This window comes from Camelus bactrianus, chromosome 7, assembly GCF_048773025.1.
Source record: "Camelus bactrianus isolate YW-2024 breed Bactrian camel chromosome 7, ASM4877302v1, whole genome shotgun sequence".
NCBI lineage: Eukaryota > Metazoa > Chordata > Mammalia > Artiodactyla > Camelidae > Camelus > Camelus bactrianus.
In genome coordinates, this window is record NC_133545.1 from 35,726,784 (window position 1) to 35,748,529 (window position 21,746).

At 45.0% G+C, this 21,746-nt stretch overlaps 1 protein-coding gene across 9 annotated transcripts in view; it reads right to left on the minus strand.

Moving 5' to 3' along the window:
- Window positions 1–21,746, minus strand: part of GPR141 (G protein-coupled receptor 141) — a 169,145-nt gene that overhangs the window by 101,377 nt on the left and 46,022 nt on the right. For 2 of the 9 annotated variants that reach the window (XR_012508115.1, XM_074367230.1), the window contains one exon: window positions 11,281–21,448. The exons of the other annotated variants lie outside the window; for them this stretch is intronic. Coding sequence is in view for 1 of the 2 variants with exons in the window: in XM_074367230.1 (XP_074223331.1) it covers window positions 21,358–21,448 (91 nt within the window). In the remaining variant the exon portion in view is untranslated. Of the gene's footprint in view, window positions 1–11,280; window positions 21,449–21,746 lie in introns of those variants that run through there. 9 annotated transcript variants of the gene reach the window in all.

Here is a 21,746-nt window from a genome sequence, read left to right on the forward strand (position 1 = left end):
TGGCTCTGCCATCAACAAGTTATACTTCCTGGGACAACTTGTCTAACTTCTCTGGGTTTCCATGTCCTCAAAGGAAGAGGTTTTTGTACACTTTTGTACATTTGGTACATTACAGTGATGGAACGACAAAGGCAACACAGGAGATGCATGACTGTGCCCTCTTGGAGGGAAGCATGGGTCATGAGAAAGGGATCTCCAATCATGAGCCATCTTTTCTCACCACTAAACTCACGGTTCTTCTGAGTCCCCAGGTGGTGCTGAGGTCTCCTGGTGAGCCCCTTAGGCTGCTCCCACCAGTTTTGCTAACTTTCTCATTGTGAATGGCCTCACCCGCCCCACTGCACCCAGGGGCTTTAGTCGGCACCTTCACCCAGCCCTGATGGGAAAGAAAAGATACTAGCAGTGCTGCGCTGATCCTGACTTTGACTGTCCAGCAGGTCCCCGACAGGTCCACCCTTGGACTCTTGGATAGAAGGACCCTAGGTAGACACATTGTCCATTTTTCTGACCAAAACACATGATTTGTTTCCCAAGAGATCTGTGAGTTTTCAAATAATCTGAAAACTATACCAATCAAGTCATATTTATTTAAGCCTGTAATTAATTGTCTTGATCCAAAAAGAACAAAATTACATTAAATTCATCTACCCAAGGAAATCAGGGTGGGACCTGTGGCCACTAAGTTCCCCCTTATTAGTGAGGAATGAGAATCCTCTCCTTGACCCCAATCAATCTCTGTTGCTAATTCCAAAGCCCAGCCCCATTTCTTCTTTCCAAAATCTTTCCCTGTCTACATAAAGGAAGACATTAATTTTCATCCTCATGGAAAAATAAACAAAAGGAAGAACACATCTCTTCCCAGTCTTTAGGAATGTAAAAATGCATTTGGTTTGCAGGAGAAGGCTTGTTACTTTCACCCCCTCTTCAGGGGTGGTAATTCCCAGAAAGGTATGAAATCTTAACTTTAGGTTTCATGCTTGACATCTGGATGGGTTTATTTATGTTTGATTGTTTCTCATCTTGGGAAGGTGGGAATGGGGAGAGAGAGGCATTAACTTCTCTTGCCTGCCCACCAGCACTGGCAGCCACTGGTGCCCATAAAGATAGTGGGAGATGAGCTGGGATTCCAACGTCTGTGAACCAGGTCCCCGTTGGAGCTGATGTGGCAGTTGGAGCCAGGATGTTGAAGTCAGGAAGACAGAGCCACGCCTTTTCAAGGTGCAGTGGGGCTGAATCACTTTCGAGGAGAGGTAAAAAGTCTTCACAGGTAGGAGTATCAGTCTACTCATATTGTTCTTGAAAAGATGCTCAGAAAAAGGTTGATGAAGACATCAGAACACACAGTTGGTTTACAGCCATTTAGCCATTTTTTTCTGTAGTCATCCAGAAGGTCATTAGAATTGTCAACAGCTGATGTCGCATGCCAGTTTGTTTGCAGGAGAACCCAATTACCACACACAAAAGCCCTCTCATCTCAGATCAGTTTACTTGCCTGCCAGCTTTCAGAAAAGAGAAACAGATGTTTCTCATGCTCTGACTTCAGTGGGCCTCCAACTGACCCCTCCAGCAGCAGAGACCTGGTCTCAGCCCAGTGGGGGCCTTTGAAGCAAAGTCCTACCTCCCCTCTGGCATCCGGTCCACCCTCCCCACCTGACCCCACCCCCTCGGCTCCAAGGCTCTCGGGTCCAGTCGGTGCTTAGAGGAACCAGGTCTTTCCTAAGTTGTTTTCTTTTTTAAAAGACAGAGAAATGATATTTTTTTCCCTGGTTTCGAAAATAACCAAGAGCTGCAGTGCTAACTCTCAAGGTGAACTTGGCCGATAGAGGCATAATTGTGGACTCTGTGACCTGCCAGCTTGAGTGACAGGATGTTTACAGTCATTAGGAGACTCTGAGAATTGAGACTCAGAGTTTTGAAGGCCTCTGTAGATTTCTTGATTTTTTTGAGTGCTTCAAAGTCGAGTGGTTTTTTTCTTAAGGGCATCATTTAGGAATCATCTATCTTACATTTCCTAATCTGGGTATTTAAACTTCTATGTCATTTATCAATACAGTAGAGGCACTAATGATTAATAATTATAAGTGAGGAGCTGTAAAGGTTCAGAGTGTGCAGTCACTTAGAGAGGCAGTGCAGCCCAGGGATCAGGGGCCCAGGCTCCAGAGCCAGCCTGCTGGGTGACCTTGGACAAGTGACAACCTCTCTGAGCCTGTTTTGCCATTTGTAAAAAGCACATGAGAAAAGTACCTCTTCACCTGATTTTTGTGAGGCCTACAACAGTGGGGAATAGGTGAGAGCTGATGGTATGAATAATTTTTCAGAAGCACAAATTTGAATCACACATGCTGTGGGACTGACATGCAAGAGCTCATCCCCTGCCTTGAGGGACGGGCTGTGGGAGGTCAACAAGGAACGAACGAATACATTAATAATGATGTTGGGACAGTTGGTGACCCCTGTGGGGAGAAAGTGAAAATACAGCCCTACCTCCCTACTCTCATACACAAAAATCAATTGTAGACAGAAATAAATTAAGTGCTTAAATGTAAAAGGCAAAACAATATTTTAGAGGAAAACAGAGAATATCATTATGGCCTTAGAGTAGACGAGGATTTTTTTTAAGCTAAAAATAGATCAAATTATGTTTTAAAAGCTATTAATAAACTCAACTACATAAAATGAAGCACTGCGGCTCATTAAGATACCACAGAATATTGAAAAGAGATTTGTAACACATTTGACTGACAAAAGATTCATACCTAGAATAAAAGATTTTAAATGATGATCTCTTCAAATTCTTGATAGTCATCAAGCCCATAAATCAATAAGAAAAAAATTAAACAACCTAATTTACAAAATGAGCAAAAGACCTGAACAAGGTATTTCACAGAAGAGGAAGCACAGAAGTTAATGAACATACGAAAATATGCTCAATGTCATTAGTAGACAAGACAATGCAAGTTAAAATCACAATAAAATGCCATTTCACACCCACCAAGTTGATAAAATACAAAGCATGGCTGGACAGCAGTGATCAGATGCACTGCTAGTGGGAGGTGCAGGGGTATAACTATTTGTAACACAATTAGGTGTTGCCAAGTAGAACAGGATACCCACAACCCTACATCCCAGAGAGTCCACTCCTAAGGGTGGATTCCAAAATTTGCTGCATGTCACAGTCACCTGGCATGCTTTTAGAAATCCTGATTCCCAGGCTGCCACCCAAAATAATTTAATAAGAATCTCTAGCGGCGGGAGTAAGTCATCGGTATTTTTTTTAAAACATTCAGATTATTCCTATGTGTCACCAAGCTCCCCAGCCAGTAGTACCCCCTGCCTGTGACCTTTAGCTGTTCCTCAGATGGTGCTGAAGTGGAGGATGCTCAGATTTGATGGGACTCCTGGAAGGCTGCAAGCATGGTGAGCAAAATCCCACGTAGGTTTCCCTTCCACGGGCACCACATGCAGGAAAGGGGTCCTCTCCACTCTGGGTCTCTGCCTTTTGTGCCACATAGAAAGCAAAGTCCTCCAGGAGCCCCACTGGTCCAAAGTGTAGCCATGACCGTCTTTCCACACACTGGTTGGGTAGCTCTGCTCAAATTGTGCAGGCTGAGGACGGGGCTGGTAGGGCTGGGGCTGGGCAGTTCTGGCGGGACTCCCAGAACCTGCAGCCTTAGTCAGGGGTCTCTAAAGTGGGGGCTTCCCGCGGTTTGTAGCTGACATTCCCTTTCGTGACACCCATACAGCCACAGAGTGACTGCTCTAACTAGACAGGCCTCCTCAGAAAATAAGTTTCCTCACTATTTTGTAACAGTTGATATAAAAAATTGCGATTAAGTTTGAAATCCAGTTGCATCATCAAGGGATTTTTCAACCTAACATCTGTCAATGAAAGGAAAGGAAGAGCTGTTTTATTCTTTAAGTCTCCTTTTTGAATTATTACATGGCTTTAAACATTTTTATTCCCTACCTTGAGAGTAGTGGCTTTCGTCCATAGTGACCATCAAGAATTTAAAGAGATCATTTAAAATCTTGATCAAAATTGCATGCAACCATTGCATGCATAAAGCCTGATTTTTCAGAAATGTGTGTTCAAGGAAGAAATCTCAAGTTTCTCTTTTTGAAAAATGTGAAAAGATTCTATGTAGCAGTGTTATACTTTTTCCTAAAGTAATTATGTAATATTAAAAATCATTTTCTTAATATAATTATGTAACATTAAAAAACAGTTCTTTTTTCACCAATACCTGTGGAGGTTCTCCCAAATCCAGCTCACCCCAAAGCACTAAACAAATACCATCTTTTGCAATGTGGGCCATGACAGCTCAGGAAGCACGGCTTTAAAGAGAAACTTTTGCATGAAAAAGCATGAAAGAATGTATTTTCTTGTGGCATTCTTCTTACTAGTAAAACAAACAGAAAATCACCCAAAAGGTCACCATCAACAGAATGGATAAACAGTTGCCCCTTCAACGGAATAGGACACGGTAGGGAAAATCAGTGACCTACAGCAACGTGGCACCGTGAGTGAATCTCAAAAGCTTTACATTAAGCAAGGGGAAAAAAGCAAGTCACAGAAGAAAATGTACGAAATTCAAAAATAGGCAAAACCAAACCCTAAAAAGGGAGGTGGGGGGAGAAGGGATTAGAAAGATTTAGAGTTACCAACTTGCGTATGTAACAGCGAAACTATTTTGCAATCATTGCATTTAATTTTGTCCTCAAAACCCACTTTTCACTGGCTGAGAGACTCTAAAACTTTGCATTTCAAGGTAAACCTTTGCCTTCTGGCTTTTTGCTCAGGCTTTCCTTTGGGCAAACATTTTACCCTGCTCCCCACCTGTCTGCTGTTTCTCCCCGCCTCCTCGGACGTGAGCTTACTTCCTGGGGCGCGGAGGTTTACGTGCAGCCTGAGGGCCCCCGTCTTCTCCTCCATGTAGGCCCATCAGGTGCTGGCAGCCACGACAGTGTTACTGGTCCTGTCAGATCTTTGCTCACAGCCTTCTGACCCTACTGCAGCCAACGGCTGAAACACTCGCCCGAGCTTCCCTGCCCTCTGCCAGTGAATCCAGCTTGACCGACTATCCCTGAAGTGTCAGAATGGGCTCTTCCATCATATTGAATTCTTCCTCATTCTCTAAAAACTGCAAAAACCTTTTTCTTTCAAAATCTTGACTCTGGCTCTATTACCAGAAGTTTTCAAAATAGTTGACTCTATGCAGAAACTTGGCTGATCTGAGTCCGTCCCCTCCCAGGGCACTGGATGACTCAGTGAGGGGAGAGCTGGGGCAACAAGCAAACCGAGGAAAGGAGGAACATCTGTTGTTTTCTCGGAACCGAATCTCACCACAGCAGAACCCATGGCACCACGAGAGCTTAGCAAACAGCTTTACAAGTTTAAATAATGCTTTATTTATCTCATCCTTTGGGAAATCTACAGAGGGTTTTTTTTTTCTTTCCAGCAGATGTTCACTACCTGAAACTCCCACTTTTTGTTTTTATTGTAGCAATTCTTGATGGAAATATTCTTACCAGATATTTATTCTAAATTTATTCCATGTATAATCCAGAAGATAGTGACTTGATTTTCCAAAGGTTATCTTCTCAAGAATATCAATTATTATCCCATTCAGTAGCTCTGGGGGTTGTCATGGGTGAAGGAAATGGCCAGGATGACTTGACTTTTCACTACAGCCTGGCCCACCTGCTCCTCTTTCTTCCATCAGCTGCTCTCAGGGCTGCCAGCCCTGTCAGTCAGAAGCGGTACCCAGCACCCATTCAGTCCATAGCAGGTAGACCTCGCTTCTCTAGATGTGGTCCTGGGACCAGCAGCATCAGCATCACCAAGGAACTTATCGAAATGGAGAATCTTGGGGCCCTTCCCAGATACACTGAATCAGAGTCTGCATGTTATCAAGATCCCAAGGTGATTCGTAGGCACATTATAATTGGTGAAGTACTGCTCCAAATTCAGCCCTGCCTTCAATCCCAAGACATGTTAATTCCATCCAGGCTGAGACCTGAGCCACTCCTCCCCTCTGTGAGCCGCACAATCCTGATTTAGATGACTGTGGACCGGCACTGGGTCAACATTACTAGGTACACAACGGTTTCCAGTATAAGATGAACTAGTACAATTGTCCCTGACCCAGAGTCTGGCCTGATGTTGGGACAGTAACTCGGGGAAGCAGCTGAGGGGAAAAAGAACATGGTGCAAACAGCAGCCTGAGACACTTTTACGTACAGAAACCCCATCAGCTCTATTGCAATGACCAGTCATTGTACGCGCGGTCACACACACACACGCACACACACACACACACAACCTTTGTCCAGCACATCCCCCAGACTGTACTGCTGTGACTTATTTTATCTACAAACATCCCTTGGTGTCTGTTACAAATTGGTTTCACCTGAATGACAATTTTCCCTGGGTTAGTGAGATGAGCATGACCTGGAGAAGAGAGGGACAGAGAGCATGAGCTCAGTCGGGCTGTTTCACCCCCGTCTGGATCCGATGACTATAGGTCTGGGGAAAGTGTTCTGGGCCCGGAACACCCCAGTTCAAGACCTCACTTTGCCTGTGTCACTGAATGGTGCAGTGCGAGTTATTTCAGCTCTCTGCCTCAGCTTCCTCACCTAAAATACAGAGATGCTCCTAACTGCACCTACCTTTCAGGGTGAGTGTAAGAATTATCTAACTTAATACATATACAGTGCTTAGAGTCATAGCCGTTACATAATAGCAACAAATAATTGTTGCTATTATCATTATTATATCCAAATAGAAGGCCTTAAGCCATTTTAATATCCTCCTTAAGAATTTTTTTCTTTATTTTTGCTGTGAGACCTTGGTTCAATTTATTTACCATCTTGGAGCCTCAGTTTCCTCTTCAGTAAAAAGAAGATAAGCCTAGTATTCATCTCACAGAGGAGTAAGAGTAAAATGAGAAGGTTTGTACAGAAGCACCTGGCAGAGTACCTGGCACATCTGAGCAACACTTAGTTGCTTTCGTTCTTTCACCGTGGAGACAGTCATTACAGCGAAACAAGATGTGTTATCTGACATGCAGAGCTCACATTCAAGATGCCAGTCCCGGGAAACGTCCATTCACTCAGCTGAAATTCCCCTTTCAGTGGAGCCTCCCCACCCTCCCTCAGGGACCCCGTGACTCTCTATTCTGACCTGTCCTAAAGCACTGAGCCCACTAGGTCGTGGCACTTCTGCTTGTACGTACAAGAAGGAGAATCAGTAAGCCCTGGGGTTGCCAGAAAGTCACTGAGAGTTCATTGCAAACATAAGATGCAGGAGAGGGAAGAAAGGGGTATGAAGGGTGGGCTGTATTGAGCTGTAAGACTGATGGATTTTATCCAGGGTGACCACTGTTTTTAAAATCCCTAATTTCTCTAATATGGCCTTTTTACCCAGGTTTTCCAAGACACACCTCTGTCCTAAGCAACCGTTCCTTTTGGCCCTGCCGAGGACCAACAGAGCATCCTCTCCTAGGGAAACCTTTTGAAGAGGGAGTAGAGTGTGCCATCGGGTTTGCCACGGCAAAATGCCCAGGAATTCAATTAGTCCTAAGGTCCAGGCTCAAGTTTCCAGTGCCTGGCCCTCATGGCCTCCAGGCTCTGTGCTCAGCTTTTAAGTCAAGGCATGCTATGGACTAAATCATGACCCCTCCTCACCCAAATTCATTTGTTGCCCCTAACGTGACTATTTGGAGAGAGGGCCTTTACGGAGATAATTAAGGTTAAATGCAGTCATAAGAATGGGGCCCTAAACCCATAGGGCTGGTGTTCTTATAAGAAGAGGAAGAGCCACCGGAGAGCTCCTTCTCCCTCGCACATGCACAAGGAAAAGGCCAAGTGGGGACAGAGTGGGAAGGTGGGAAGAGAGGTCTCACCACAAACCAACCCCAACAGCACCTTGCTCTTGGGCACCCAGCCTCCAGAACAAGAAAATAGATTTCTGTTGTCTAAACCACCCTGCCGATGGTATTTTGTGCTGTCAGCCCTAGCAGGCTGACATAGACCATAAAGGTCCTAACAGGTCTCCTCAACAACCGAGAGACACCTCAATGCAGTAAAATTCCCCACAGGCTTCTTCAGAGAAATACGTTTCTGGGACACCTTTTGCCCCAGCGATGCTTCCTCACCCGCTGACTTCTATGTTCAAAGAGAAGCTTCCCTTCCTGCTGACTTCAAGCATCCTGTAGAATAAGGATCAGCAACAGGCCAGGCGCGGTCTACTCTCAGCCACGGAAAGACTCCCCGAGGGACCGAGGAACACAGCCAGAGAATCTCCTCGGCCTGGCGTCTCTGCTCCTATGCAAAGAGGGGCTCGTGGGGAGAGGATTTACCCACGTGACAAAATTGCCGTCAGTAACCGCTAATGAACGGCTACTGCTCCACGCAGACCACCTGCCGCCGCCCGACAGCACAAAGCTTGACATTTCAGCAGCACTTCTCTGTCTAACACAAATTATCTTATTTTCACAAGCAACCGGAGCTGCCCAAAGCCCCAGCGGACAAACACAGCCTGGCAGATGCCACGATGTGCCCGAGAGTACAAGGTCCTGGGAAGGGAACTGGCAGGTTTGCACACCTCCCCAGGTCCCCGCCGGCAGACAGAAGGCGACAGACACAAACTGACCTGCATGTTAATGTCCCCCAAGTGCAGAGACCAGGATGCAGGAGATGCAGAGGTGAAATTGGTAGGGAAGGGCTTTAAAGGGAAACAAAACGCTTCTCACCCCTTTAGCCACTGAAGAAATTTTCAGATGATTCAAAGGCAAAGGCAGCCTATAAATAAGGTACAAGCATGTTAATATGTTTTTGATTGGCAAAGCAATTCAGGGCTATCTTAAATGCTTCATAAGATAGAAATCTTTATGTTTACAAAGAGGGAAGAAAAATGGTTAATTGGATTCCTTTGAATGAAGGGCCATTAAAGCATATTTTCACAAAAATTGGTAGCCTCTTGCCCAGGGATGCTTGACTTTATAAGAATCCTTCGGGGACTGTGGGAAATCACGCCTTCTCCAGTGGCAGCCTCTTAGCTACATCCTCTACACTCCCACCATGCCCCCCCCCCAAGAGCTTTGTAAGATGCACAACTCTTCACATCCCCCTTTTTTGCCCTCAAACTAAAAGCTAAAATCATCAGCATGGTCCATAAGTCCCTTCATGACAGCCTTTGCCTACCCCTACCCACCCGCCCCGCCATCATCTCTGACTCTCAGACAGCCATCCTCACCATCAACATCCCAAACCACTCACTCGCAAGCTTTTTCATCTCCGCAACTTTGCATATACTCTTTTCTCCTCTACTCTGCTGAGTGAGTTATGACCTGGTCTTCCACGTATGGGTCCAATTAACCCTTCTGTTCAAAGCTTCCCTGATGCTTCTAGGCGCTATTGCTTGCTCCCTCCTCTACCCGCTCAGAATCCACCATGCAGCCCTCTGACGTGGGGTCAGTATTCCGTACTGTAACTACTTGTCGGGATGTCTTGATACATGTTGAGACGGTAGGTCCAGGAGGCAGGGACCTTTCTTATTTTTCTTTGAGTCTCTTTGATACCCTCTAAGCCAAGCATATTATCTGTTCGCCTAGGAAAGTCTTTTCCTATTAAAGTATGTGGAACCAGACAAATGAAAAACACAAGGTGATTCATAAAATGTCTTAAAGCACATAGGCAAGGTAATGTTCGCTGAAAAATGTAGAAAAGCAGATATCTAAAAATGACTTTCAACTACAAAAGGGAGGGAGGAAGAAAGGAAAGGAGGAAAAAAGGAAGGAAGGAGGGAGGGAAGGTGTGTGACTTCTAAGACTAGGTCATAAAAGGCACTGCCGCTTCCTCCTTGCTCACGCTGTCTTCTCTCTTGAATCGCTTACTCTGAGCAAATGCCATCTGCCGTGTCAGGAAGACCCTCAAACAGCCCTATAGAGAGGTTAAGGTGATAAGGAATTTAAGACTCCTGCCAATAGCCAGCGATAAACTGAGCTGGACGTCCTCCCCACAGCCACAAGAGAGGGCCATGCTGGAATTCTTCTTCCAGCCCCAGTCCAGCCATCAGAAGGTTGCAGCCCCAGCCAACATCATGACTGCAGTCTCATGAGAGGGCCGTATGAGAAACCCTCAGCGAAGCTGCTTGGATTCTGACCCACAAAAACTATGTGAGACAAGGTTTATTGTTTTAAGCCACTAAGTTTCAGGAAATTTATTACATAGCAATAGATAATTAAGGCAGCATGGATTCACACACGAAGCAAAAGACCAAGCGAAGTATCTCCTTATCACTAAATGGGACTCTGGGACCAGACCCAATATGGAATCTTTGATGGAGGCTCAGTGACTGTCTCGCTTAGACTTGGCAGCTATGAGACAGGGGTAAAGCTGAGAGAGACGCTTCCTCTCTGCCTTTCCTTGAGGCCCAGATTGATAGTCTAGCCCTCTAATTATTGCCAGTCAGATGGCCAGGGAAGGCGGTTCCAAGGAAAAACATGCCAAGAAAAAGCAAGGAAGAGCGAGGCTGAATCTGAATCTGACCAACAGACCCATGGAGGTAGGGGGCAGGGAAAAGAAAGCAGCTTGCAAGAGGAAGCAGCCTTTTTACAGAAGTAGTCCCAGGAGAAAGGAGAACAAACCTGCAGAGAAGAAAGAGAAAAACTTTCCCTTCTGACCTAAAATCAAAACCACTTTCATTGTTTCTCAAAATTCTCCACCTTCGAGTGCTCAGAGTCATTGAAAGTCCCTGTACTCAGATCCATTCACATGAGGTTCCTCTGACCTTGGATGCGCTGGGTTAACACAAGATGCTTTATGCCTTCCCTGGAGGCCAAATGGCATTGTCTCCTGGCCTCCTAGAGCTATTGTTCTCTGCTTTCTAATAATGAAGGCTGGAGTCTGATCTAATTCTACGATACAATAACAATTTCTAATAACAGCCTATCTTCTCAAGCTCATTTTCACTTAGTAACATACTAGAGTACAGAGAGCCACTCAAAAGTGTTTTCACATCGAGACCTTGTTAAACTGGCTTTAATGGGCCAGAGAATTTAGTACATTAATTGTTTATATACAGCAACAAACATTAATTGCATGAGTTCATTAATATCTAAAGTTCTTAATATTTTTTCCTAAATTAAAACTGTCCACTTTTATTGAATTTTCAGTAATTATTTCCATCTTGACCGATAAGCTCGTGTTATGCTTTGGGTGAATTATCAGCAAATTGCTGAATTTGTGGAGCTCAAGTGAAAGGAATGTTTCACCAGCAATAACTTTTTAACTGTTGCCCAGCAGTCAATTTCATTCCTTGTTTAAAAGACTAACTTGGATATTGGGCCCTTTTTTCACATGTATGTACATATGAACAGATGGATGGATGGATGGATGGATGGATAGCTAGACAGACAGACCTGGAAAGAGAAAAAAAAGAGAGGGAGAGGGAGAGATCTGGGTATACAGAAACAGCAGGCAAGGTTAGACCACAGGAGACAGTAAGTCATTACCACCTGACAGAAAGCACAACACTGGGATCTGAGTCCTGGTTCTGCGCTCTGCTCTGGCACTTCCAACTTTTTCACCCACAGCAAGTAACTGCAACCATCCTCAGGTCCATTTCTTGTCTATTCTGGGGAACACCACTGCCCTCTGTCCTGCCTGTGGTGTTGAAATACCTGAATATGGGTGACAGTGCTCTGAAATAATGATCGGAAGTGTAAGAGATCATAAAGATGGAGACAAAACACCTCGTGGGACTGCCACCTCTAATTCCTGCCCCTCCATTTCCCAAATCACTTTTGCTGCTCCCGTGGGCACAGAGGTGGCTTCTTGTATGGGTGCCAGGATTTGGTTCCTTGGAAACCCCCCTTTCAGGGTCTATGGCCAAGTACCCAGAGGATGAGCCAGGGAGTACCTGCATCAGCGCCTTTATGTCACACTCCAGACACTGTGTTCTTGCTTATCCTAACCCTCCCTTCTAGAATGGACCCAAGCTCTGGCTGAAATAAAAATTCACATAAAACTGACGGTAATGGCTCAGAGCACACAATAACAGTGACTAGATGTCCTCTGCTCTGCTTAGCCCTAAACTAAAACCACCAAAACAAAACTGTTCACTCTCTCTCTTCCCTCCTGGCCCCTAGCGGGTGGGAGCGACCTTTGATTGCCTTTGCCTTCCCTCTAGGACTAAGAATTTTAACCGTGATATCCCAAGGCCTCGCTCAAAGCCACCAAGTTCCCACCATTTTACAAAGCCCACCTTGAGCTGCTGAGACTAGCACGCAGTTATATTGTCCGGGGGACGCCCCCACTCCCACCTCCCCAAACCCAGGATTGTGCAAAAGAGCATGTCTCTTGCATATCTTCTCCCATCACATCCTCCGCTAACCTGTGACATGGCATTTTGGTCAAAGCGTCAATGAATGAATCACTAACAGTGAGGGAGAGTTTTCCACTTCACAAATAGTTCTCAGCGTGGGTGGTACCCTACCTTAGTGGATTTGTGAACCACTTTTTCAAGCTCAGGAATCATGGAAACCTTTGCAGCATGGCAGAGAGCTCCAGAAAAATTAGCCAAGAAACCATTAATGTGATATAAAAATGCAAATGTGCCCTGGGCTGACGGAGGCGAAGGCAGATGTGTAATGCTAATAAGATGACTCACAGGCACTTTTGGGTCCTCTAAGGATGTGCAGGACCTAGAATTATTTGCATCATTGTTGCAGCTGTTTGTATCAACAAAATAAGTTTTTCATTGGCCAACAAACAACAACAAAAAGGCACAGAGATAATCTCCAGCATCTATTAATGCAGTCTGAATTTTAGGAGAGCCGGGGGGAACTCTAGGGAAATGTTTTTTGGTTTTTGTTTTTATCACTTCAAAGCAACTGAATGAACACACTCATCACTTTGACCTTTTCCCACAAGCCCACAAAGTGCCGTCCTCTCTGGCTTGTTGTCTTCAGTGCCCCAGGAAAACCTAAGCATCCATGTCCACTTGTCCATACTAGATCTGCACTCTATGCCCCCCTCAGTGGCCCCCAGAAAATATATTTATTGGAAGTCAACTCAAAGCATGGCAGATTGTAGTGGATTTGGGGAGCCTGGCTTCAGCCGTTGGTTGCTGTGATTTTCATGACTTTTTATCAGCATTGCTACCACTGCCACCACAGAAGGTGAATTAGGAGAAACTAGATCTATTATTGTGGATCCAAGTGGTGGATCCAAACAATTTTGAGAGTCCTAGATGAGTATGTCATATCTTAGAGTCAAGACAGACAGCAGTGGGGGCTTTGGTCATTTTCTCATCCTAAGGAAAAGCGAGCTCTCCATTGCTGGACTCCAGCCCAGATTCCCGGTCAAAGATCGGGGTTTTGGCAGCCTGGAGCCTCCTCCCTTCCACCCAGCGTGATGCGGACGGTGCGGAAGTCTGTGGAAGACGCTGTGATGTCCAGCCCAGATCTCCCTTTAGGGATAAAGGGCTCGTTTTCCTGGCTGTTCAGTGGGCTACTGGCCAACAGCCCTCAGCTCTCAGCCCTCTTGGGGAACTGGTTTGGCTGAAGGGAACTGCCTTGCCCAGGGCAGCCCTCATCCAACGACTGGTCCACAGGAGGCTATAAAGAACCTTCTGCTTTGCCGCAACTCAGGACAACTCTGAAGAGCTGTCCCTGCTTCACAGCTCCCTGAGGGGTCAGCCGAGCCTTCCTTGAAACTGCATCACAACCAGACAAACTTCTCCCTCTGCCCACTCCTGCTTCCTTCCATCCCCTTCAGGTGTTGATCCCAAGAGCACTTCCTAAAATACTTCCTGAATACTAATCTCCACCCAGGAGCCTGCTTCCTGGAATCTAACCTGTGGCGAGCCCCATATGCCCTCAAGCCCATCTCCACACCTCTGGGTGATCTGAGAAAAACAAAGATGTCCTTATTTCTTTCTCTTTGTAAGCAGTGCTGGAACTTGTCTTCCTGTGTGCAGAGCCGAGGGTGCCCCTGCAGGAAGGGGGCCATGAGTCAGGATTGAGTGTGAGTGTCAGGAGCACAACCGTGGAAGAGGCTGAGGACAGGATCTGGATCTCCCCCGCGATGCCTGGCTAATGTAAAGGTATTCCACGGTGAAATTTATTACGAGAAAGCAAACATAAATGTCACCTTTGCTCCATCTTCCTGTATGGGAGCTCCCCAGGTGCTCCAGAGACTGAATGACAACAGTGGCTGTCGCTTACCGAGTGCTGAACGTGTGCCAGGTACAGGCAGGAGCACTGGGCAGGGTCTCACTCCTCCTTCGAGGCTGATAAAATTTGGAAACTGAGACTGAGAATGGTATGTAACTTCAACTTTAATCAGCTGAGAGCCAGGATTCAAAGCCACAGCAGATCACTCCAAACCACAAATTCCCAATCTGGGGCGGGGCAGGGGGTCACTGAAATGTGCCCGTGCCCAGGCAGGCAAAGGCCGGGCGACTTGGGGTCAGTGATGCGAAGAGGAGAAATGAAATGACCTTTGTGTATTGCAGGGATACATGTGAAAGCAGGTAGGAAATGGGCTAACAGGGTCTCAAAAGCTCTAACAGCAAAAATACGTTGAGAAGGTTAGAGAACAAGAAAAGAGATAAAATAACCACACCATCTTCCAGGTCAGCAGGCAGCCCTTGAGAAGTGAGTTTGGTGCCAATCTACACAGGCTGAATATGAGCTGTCCTGAGGAGGGACTCTGGTTTCAATACTGTGTCCCCAGATGTCACCTTTCAACCAATATTGAGTGCTCTTGAACTGGAGACTTGGAAATAAACAGAAAAGGCAAGTACCCTGCCCCCAGAGAGCGAATCTACTAGTTAGGGAAAAATGACAATAAACAAGTAAGTCAGAGAGACTCCTGCAGGAAGGTCACATTCAGGGAGGTAGACAAACGAGAGGCAAAGCGTGTGCGGGAGGGAGCAGCAAGTGCAAAGGCCCTGCGCAGGGCTCGGGAGCAACAAGCGTGACAGGTGCAGAGGAAGCAAGGGAGAGGAGGTGAATTGAATGAAGACAGTTTCCTGAGGCCAATAACACCCAAGCCTGGGAAAGTTTAAAGCTCTGCCCCAATTTCCTGTGGACCTAACATTCTGCACATCCTGCTGCTCCAGCCCCTTTGTCCTCCTTTGCTGTGTTGGTTTCACCTGGTGACAAGGAATAATTAACCTATCATGGTTTTCTATAAGAAACTAACCACGACAAGCGGTTTATGGCTGTCACACAGACGAAGATCTGGAGTCTGTGAGGGAAGGCGCACGTGACCAGCCCGCACCATCTGCCCTCTCCCTTGCCCCCCGTCTTCCTCATCTTCTTCCCTCTCCCACCAAGACACACTTCTCCCATCCCACGTCCTTCCTTTCCACAACCCTGGAAACTGTTTGTACCCCAAGTGGAAGTTGTAAAAGCATTTCTTCACCAAGGTAGATCTTCCCTAAGAGGAATTCTTGAACAACCGCTAAGAGAATAAAATGTGTTACATCTCATGACTCCCACCCGGGAAGGCGTGTGGGGACAGCACTGTAACCCGGGGGCTTGGCTTCAGGACGGAAGGAGCATCAATTTCCAGTCATCGGAGTCAACTTGCACGCACAGCTGCCTGGAGTGTGTGTCTTTCTTCTAAAGAAAAAATTAGGTCAGCTATAAATGGAGAGGACAGGAGCACAGTGAAGCCTGCAGATGTTTGCTGGGTTTCCTAGGGGATGATCCACGTTGCAGAGTTGTGGAGGTGTCCTTGGAACGCGGGACTCAAGACGGGCATTTAACAGAGAGGGCTCAGCTTGCTTTCAGATAAATACACGCGTGGCTTTAACGCTAAGCCTGGGGAAGGTGTGTGTTTAGTGAGGTGTTTTACTTTTCTTTTGTAATAACCTAGATTAGGTTGTAAAACAGATGACAGATTTCAGAAAATGGAGAGGACCTAAATCAACATAAATAGTAGCCAGCCTATGACATCTTTGCAGCACAATTCTCTCCCCTCCCTCTCCACACCCCGCTCACCCTTCCACCCTGGATGTGCAGCTGTAATTATGGCAGCTGCCATTTAGTGCACCCCCAGTACATGTGGGGCATTATCTCTCATCCTTCTAAGGCAGGATCGTTAATACCACTTCCATTTTACAGCTGAGGAGACGGAGGCTCAGGGAGGTTGCCCCAGGCCACATAACTAAAACCAAGAAGGGCTTGAGTCCTTCAGAACTGATTTCCCATTGCTTCCACAAGAGAAAGTCTTTGATCTCTTCTCAATTCTGAGGGGAATAAATCTCTCTGTTCTCTAAGAGTAGCTTTTGCAAGAACAACCCAGGGACAAGCACTTGACTGAGCTTCTTCCCTGGCGAAGTCAAGGAGGTTCAGGTCACCAACATGCACCGAATACCTGCCATAGGAAGCTCAGCACCTCCAAAAACCAAGAGGTTGGGCCCCACCTTCCCAAATTTTATTTATTTATTTATTTATTTATTTATTTATTTATTTATTTATTTATTTATTTATTTATTTATGGAGGAGGTACTGGGGATTGAACCCAGGACCTTGTGCATGCTAGGCATGCACTCTACCCCTGAGCTATACCTCCCCCTCTAAATGTTCAAGTCTAACAAACTTTTAAACATGACTACCTGTTGACTTTAGTAAGCTGTCAGAAGAGTCCAGGGGCAGGAAAGATGCACGTCTCACCCTGCATACCCCCTTCCCCTCCCCATCCCATCCTCCACGGCTCACACTGTGCCTGGTTGAATATTATTCAGTCCCATATCTTCCTTGCTTTGCTGTTGTGAGGCTCCAATAAGACAGCATGTATTCAAGTACTTTGTAAACTCTACTGCATCACTAGAGAAGCACCATTAGCTGGTGTGGTATTAGGTCCTAGTCAAGGACATCACATGTTTGTTTCGGTGAAGTCCCAGGGTGTGCACCTCAGTTACAACCATTATCCTCACCGGCACCAGCAGCAGGAAATAGTCATTGATCTCTTCTGTTGTGGTAACCTCTATGCTCAGCACAAACGTATTTCTACCTAATTTTTCAAACGACCCGATAAGGTAGACATTATCACTCCATTTTACAGATGAGTATGTTAGGAATGTAGTCCCTAAATGAGACGCTTCAGGTGAATTAGGTATATTGCTTTCTGGAACCAGGTATTTGGAATGCTACATCTAGTAGCTTTTTCCTGGTTAAACTGTATCTGTCAAGGAGTGCGAATAAAAACAGTAAGGACAAGTGTGCTCTTAGGGACGGCGAGTGCTTACCAGGGGCCCCTTAACTAAATCCACAAACCCTTAAATCACAGAAATACCCTAAAACCATCTCATGTCCCCTCATCACCATGGGCATGGACGGTTCCCAGACAAGTTGCTCGGAGAAGGTCATTTACAGCCAATTCAGCCTTCGGGAGAAAGAGAATGGGCTGTGACTTATGAGTGTATCAGAGCCGGGCTGGGGATGACGTGTCCCCCTGTTGTGGCAGATTCCCCTCGGCCCCTCCCTGGGCCTCACGTGCCTGGACTCTTGCCTTGTTTTCTGTCCTCCTCTTCCGTCTGCGTCCTCCACCTGTCTCATTACCAGTCAACCCAACACCGTCACTTTGTGTTTACAAAAGTCATTGACAACGATAGTAGTGTCTAATCACTGAGCTAGGTACTGTTCTAAGTGACTTACACCAGTGTCAGCCCTCACCAGTGAAGCAATGCTATTCCCCGTCTTACAGACGCACACAGAAGAGAAGGGACCTCCGTAAGCTCAGCCTGATTTGAAAGGCAGGTGGGGTGGGGACTCAAGCCATCCAAGGCTGATGCTTTAGAGACTTTCAGTTATTTTATTTTTAAATTTTTTTAATTAAGTATTTTTCTTTTTGGGGGGAGGTAATTAGGTTTGTTTGCTTATTTATATGGAGGCTCTGGGAATTGAACCCAGGACCTTGTGCGTGCTAAGGAGGCACTCTACCACTGAGCTATACCCTCCTCCCTTATTTCAGTTATTTTAAAAGCTCATTTTATTTTGGCAAGCCCCAAGCATCCAGGAAGATGATAGCTATAAATGTGGTAATAAGCCTTTGTCTCCAGAAAGTCAATCCATTGTTCAGCCTAAAACTGGATTACAAAGGAAAACAATGGCCAGGGTCTTGCCCATAATAAGCATAGTTTTAAAAAGAAAGACAAAACAAGAATGAGGGGTGGAGCCAAAAGCCAAAGCCCCAGCCTGGAAGCCCAGACACGCTTCAGCTGTCCAATGAGAGACACTAGGTACAAAGTGAGCTTTTGGTGGCGGAACCAAACTAGGGCTTTAGAGCATCACCTCCTTGGATGCTCCCAACACCCCCGAGAGGGAAGTTGTTTGCCAGAGGTCTTTTAGCCAGTGGAAGGGCGAGCGGGGATCTGAATGCCTTTCTGTGCGAGGCCAGAGCTGGGGCTCTGAACTACGGGCTAGCCCTTTCAGAAGGCTGAGATAGGAAGTTAGTTGCAGCTGGTTAGGAGCTGTGCTAATGGAGCCAAGGGTCATGCTGATGGCGCTAAAGATACAGGCGCTGTTCCCGAGATGGGCAGCTCCTCCAGCAAAACGGAAACAGGTGAAAGATCACTTGGCCAGCTCTGTAAGGACAGATGTCCATCCCAGGAAGAACGGTCCATCCTGGAGGAGATCCTACCAAGATCAAATAAAGACACTTCTCAGCTTATATTAGAGGCAGCTCACTATTATATATTAATTAGAATGCACTCTCTGGTCTTAGTAAACCAGAGTGGGAAGATAAATATTATGCTTACAAATCTAATTTTAAATAAAAATGTCCTCTGTAATTTGTCTTTGATTCCTATGGGCCAGTTTATTGTCAAAAAAAAGGATGAGAGTTGATCACATTCTGGGAAATATTGCCCTAAATATTTTAAAGTTCTCTCTCATGGTTTATTTAACCACTAACCATTTATTAAGAAACTACTACTCAATGGTAAATGTCACCAGTGGGCATAAAATTGTTAAACAAGCACCAAAATAACATCTAGGAGGAGCAGCAAAGGAACCTAGAGTCCCAGGCTGAGGGCGTCTGAGCTGAGCAAGGCAGTGGTGACAGCTGGTGACAAGGTATGATGCTTGTCAACCTTGGAAGCACAGCAGAATTAATCTGTTTTCTCTCTGTTTGGTTGTTGGCTGTACTTGTGCTTAGTAAAAGACACCTAATGTAGATTTAGTGTTTCAGCAATTCCTTTTGTTGATTCTACACATCTCCAGTTCAGAAACCCCACAGGCACCTTCAAAGAATCTTCTGAAAGGGGGAATAGACCCAAGTCACAATGACTGTCAAGATCTTGGGGCCTCAAGTGAGCGCAGGCTGTAAGCACTCAGCCACCCTTACGTTACCGTGTTTCAGACAAAAAGTGAGATACTGGGGGATACTTGGGTTTCAAGGTCTCGGGGTCAAACATATTAAAATGAACTGACAGGTGACTATATGCATAAGAAAACAGTGTGTAAGGGACATATTCTTTACTTCTGGGGAATTTCTTCTGTCGTAAAAGATGAGTAACTGTACTAGAGGAAATTGGTTGATTAAATAAAAAAATCTGAAAATTCTAGGCTCAAACCAAGCTCTGCCACATATTAGCTGTGCGTCCTTGTGCAATTTAGTTATTTGGGGCTTAGTTTGAGCACAGTGAAGCATGTGCCAGGAGTGGCTACACTGCTCTTTTATCTGTCACTTTGTTGATTTCCTGTCTCATATGCTTGCCAAATGTGTACTAATTATATACTCCCTGTTCCATCTCCCCTCATTGTCACCTATATATGCTTGTAGTATTTCATTATGAGTAATAAAAATAGACACCTGATCAGAAAAGGACAAACACTACATGAGGTACTTATAGTATTCAAATTCATAGAGATGGAATGTAGAAGGGTGGTTGCCAGGGGCTGTGGGGAAGAGAAATGGGGAGTTAGTGTTTCATGGGTGTAGAATGTCAGTTTTGCAAGATGAAGAAAGTTCTGGTGATGGATGGTGGTGATGGTTGCAAAACAATAGGAATATACTTAACGCCACTGGTTAAAATGGTAAATTTTATGTTACGCATATTTTATCGTAATTTTTAAAATAGAAAAAGAAAATGAACACCTGACTCACTCTCACAATATTTACCTATAAGATTCACCAGAATAGAAATACCTGTCACATCCAGACCCGTCTCAACAGTGTCTATTGGGAAGAACTGAGGTGGAAAAATAAACAGGCTTTTTTTTTTTTTTTTTTTTCCTGGACAAAGAGGATATACATGATACCCAGCAGAGGGCAGAAGAGAGTCAAGGAGGCATTTCGCTTTGAGTCTTGGTTTCATGATCATTTTCTTTCTTTTCTAATTTGCTGTCTTTTAAGTGTTACTGCCTTTAAAAGTGAAAGTTTTCAAAGACAACCACATTAGAGCACAGAGGATAAACAACTCGTCCACTGAGTACGTTTGTTAAGTGATCACATCACTTAAATTACCACATGGAAATAACTAGTCCGTCCTGGGTTTTCTGGTGGTACCAAGTTCCAACCTAACTAGTCTTTGTTGTTTTGTTTTGGGTGTATGTCATTTACCCAGATCATTTTGCAAAGTGTTCTATGAATAATTGTATTGATTTTCCCATCAAAGGACACTAACTGTACTGTCTTAGTGGAAACCAAATTGAAACACTGTTGTAAAATTAATGGGATTCAGGTGTTCAGGTGTTTTCCTTCCTCCCAGCAGAGCTGCACCATCATAACCAAACACCATAAAAGTGCTGCCATTCACAGTAACGTTAACTGAGGACGTATCTTTCCCTTCCCTTGGTTTTTCTCCTTATCTTGATTTCCTACAACATATTTCCAGTTATCCTCGAAGCGCAATAATTACTTCAGGGAGATTGCTTTTTGGCTTAAAAGGATATTGCTATCTTATTATTTTAAAACACCAAGAGAATCATTTTAAAGAAGAAAGCAGAATTTTTATGACAAGGGTTTCCTCTCTTCTCTCTTAAAGGAAGCCAAACGCATCACTGTCGCATTTAAGGTTGTGGATTGTTTTTTGACTTCTGGTTTCAAAGAGCCTGGCTGGCTTGCGGATTCCAGGGGAAGGTTTTGTTTAATGACAATGAGAGTTAGCTCTCTGCCTTCTCCCTTGGCGGCTGCTCGGCATCACATTAAAACCGGGCAATTCTGGTTCCTCCATTTATTCAAATAATGTGGATGCCGACAGCTTTCTCTTTCCTGCATTGAATATAATTCGAGCCCCAAATATCCTTTATTATTTCACCTGCCTTGCAACGGGAATTGTAAGTACACTGATAAATGATTTGAGAGACTAATTTCCGTAAACACCTCTGTTGATGGTTAACTGGCAATTTTATAACATCTAAAACATTCTGAAATTTCTCTGTGCATATCCTGAGTGAGCTGACAGCCATGTGTCCCTGCATCAATTCTGCCAAAAAAAAAAAAAAAAAATTAGAAAGAAGGAAAAGAAAAAGAACTGATTTTCTCTTTCTCTGGCCGTGGAAGAATTCTGCTCTCACAGCCCAGCATGTGTGAACAATGAGCCTTTTTCTATAAAATAGAAATGATGGGACAGCCCATCACATCGTGCACTAGGATGAGTTTAATTCATTTAATTTCTATTTAATTTCTATCTCCAGAACATTCTCATAGTCAAGGTGAGGGGGAGGGGGTGTGCATAGAGATGGGAAGTTAGGAGATCAAAAAAGAACTAGATAACTGAGCAG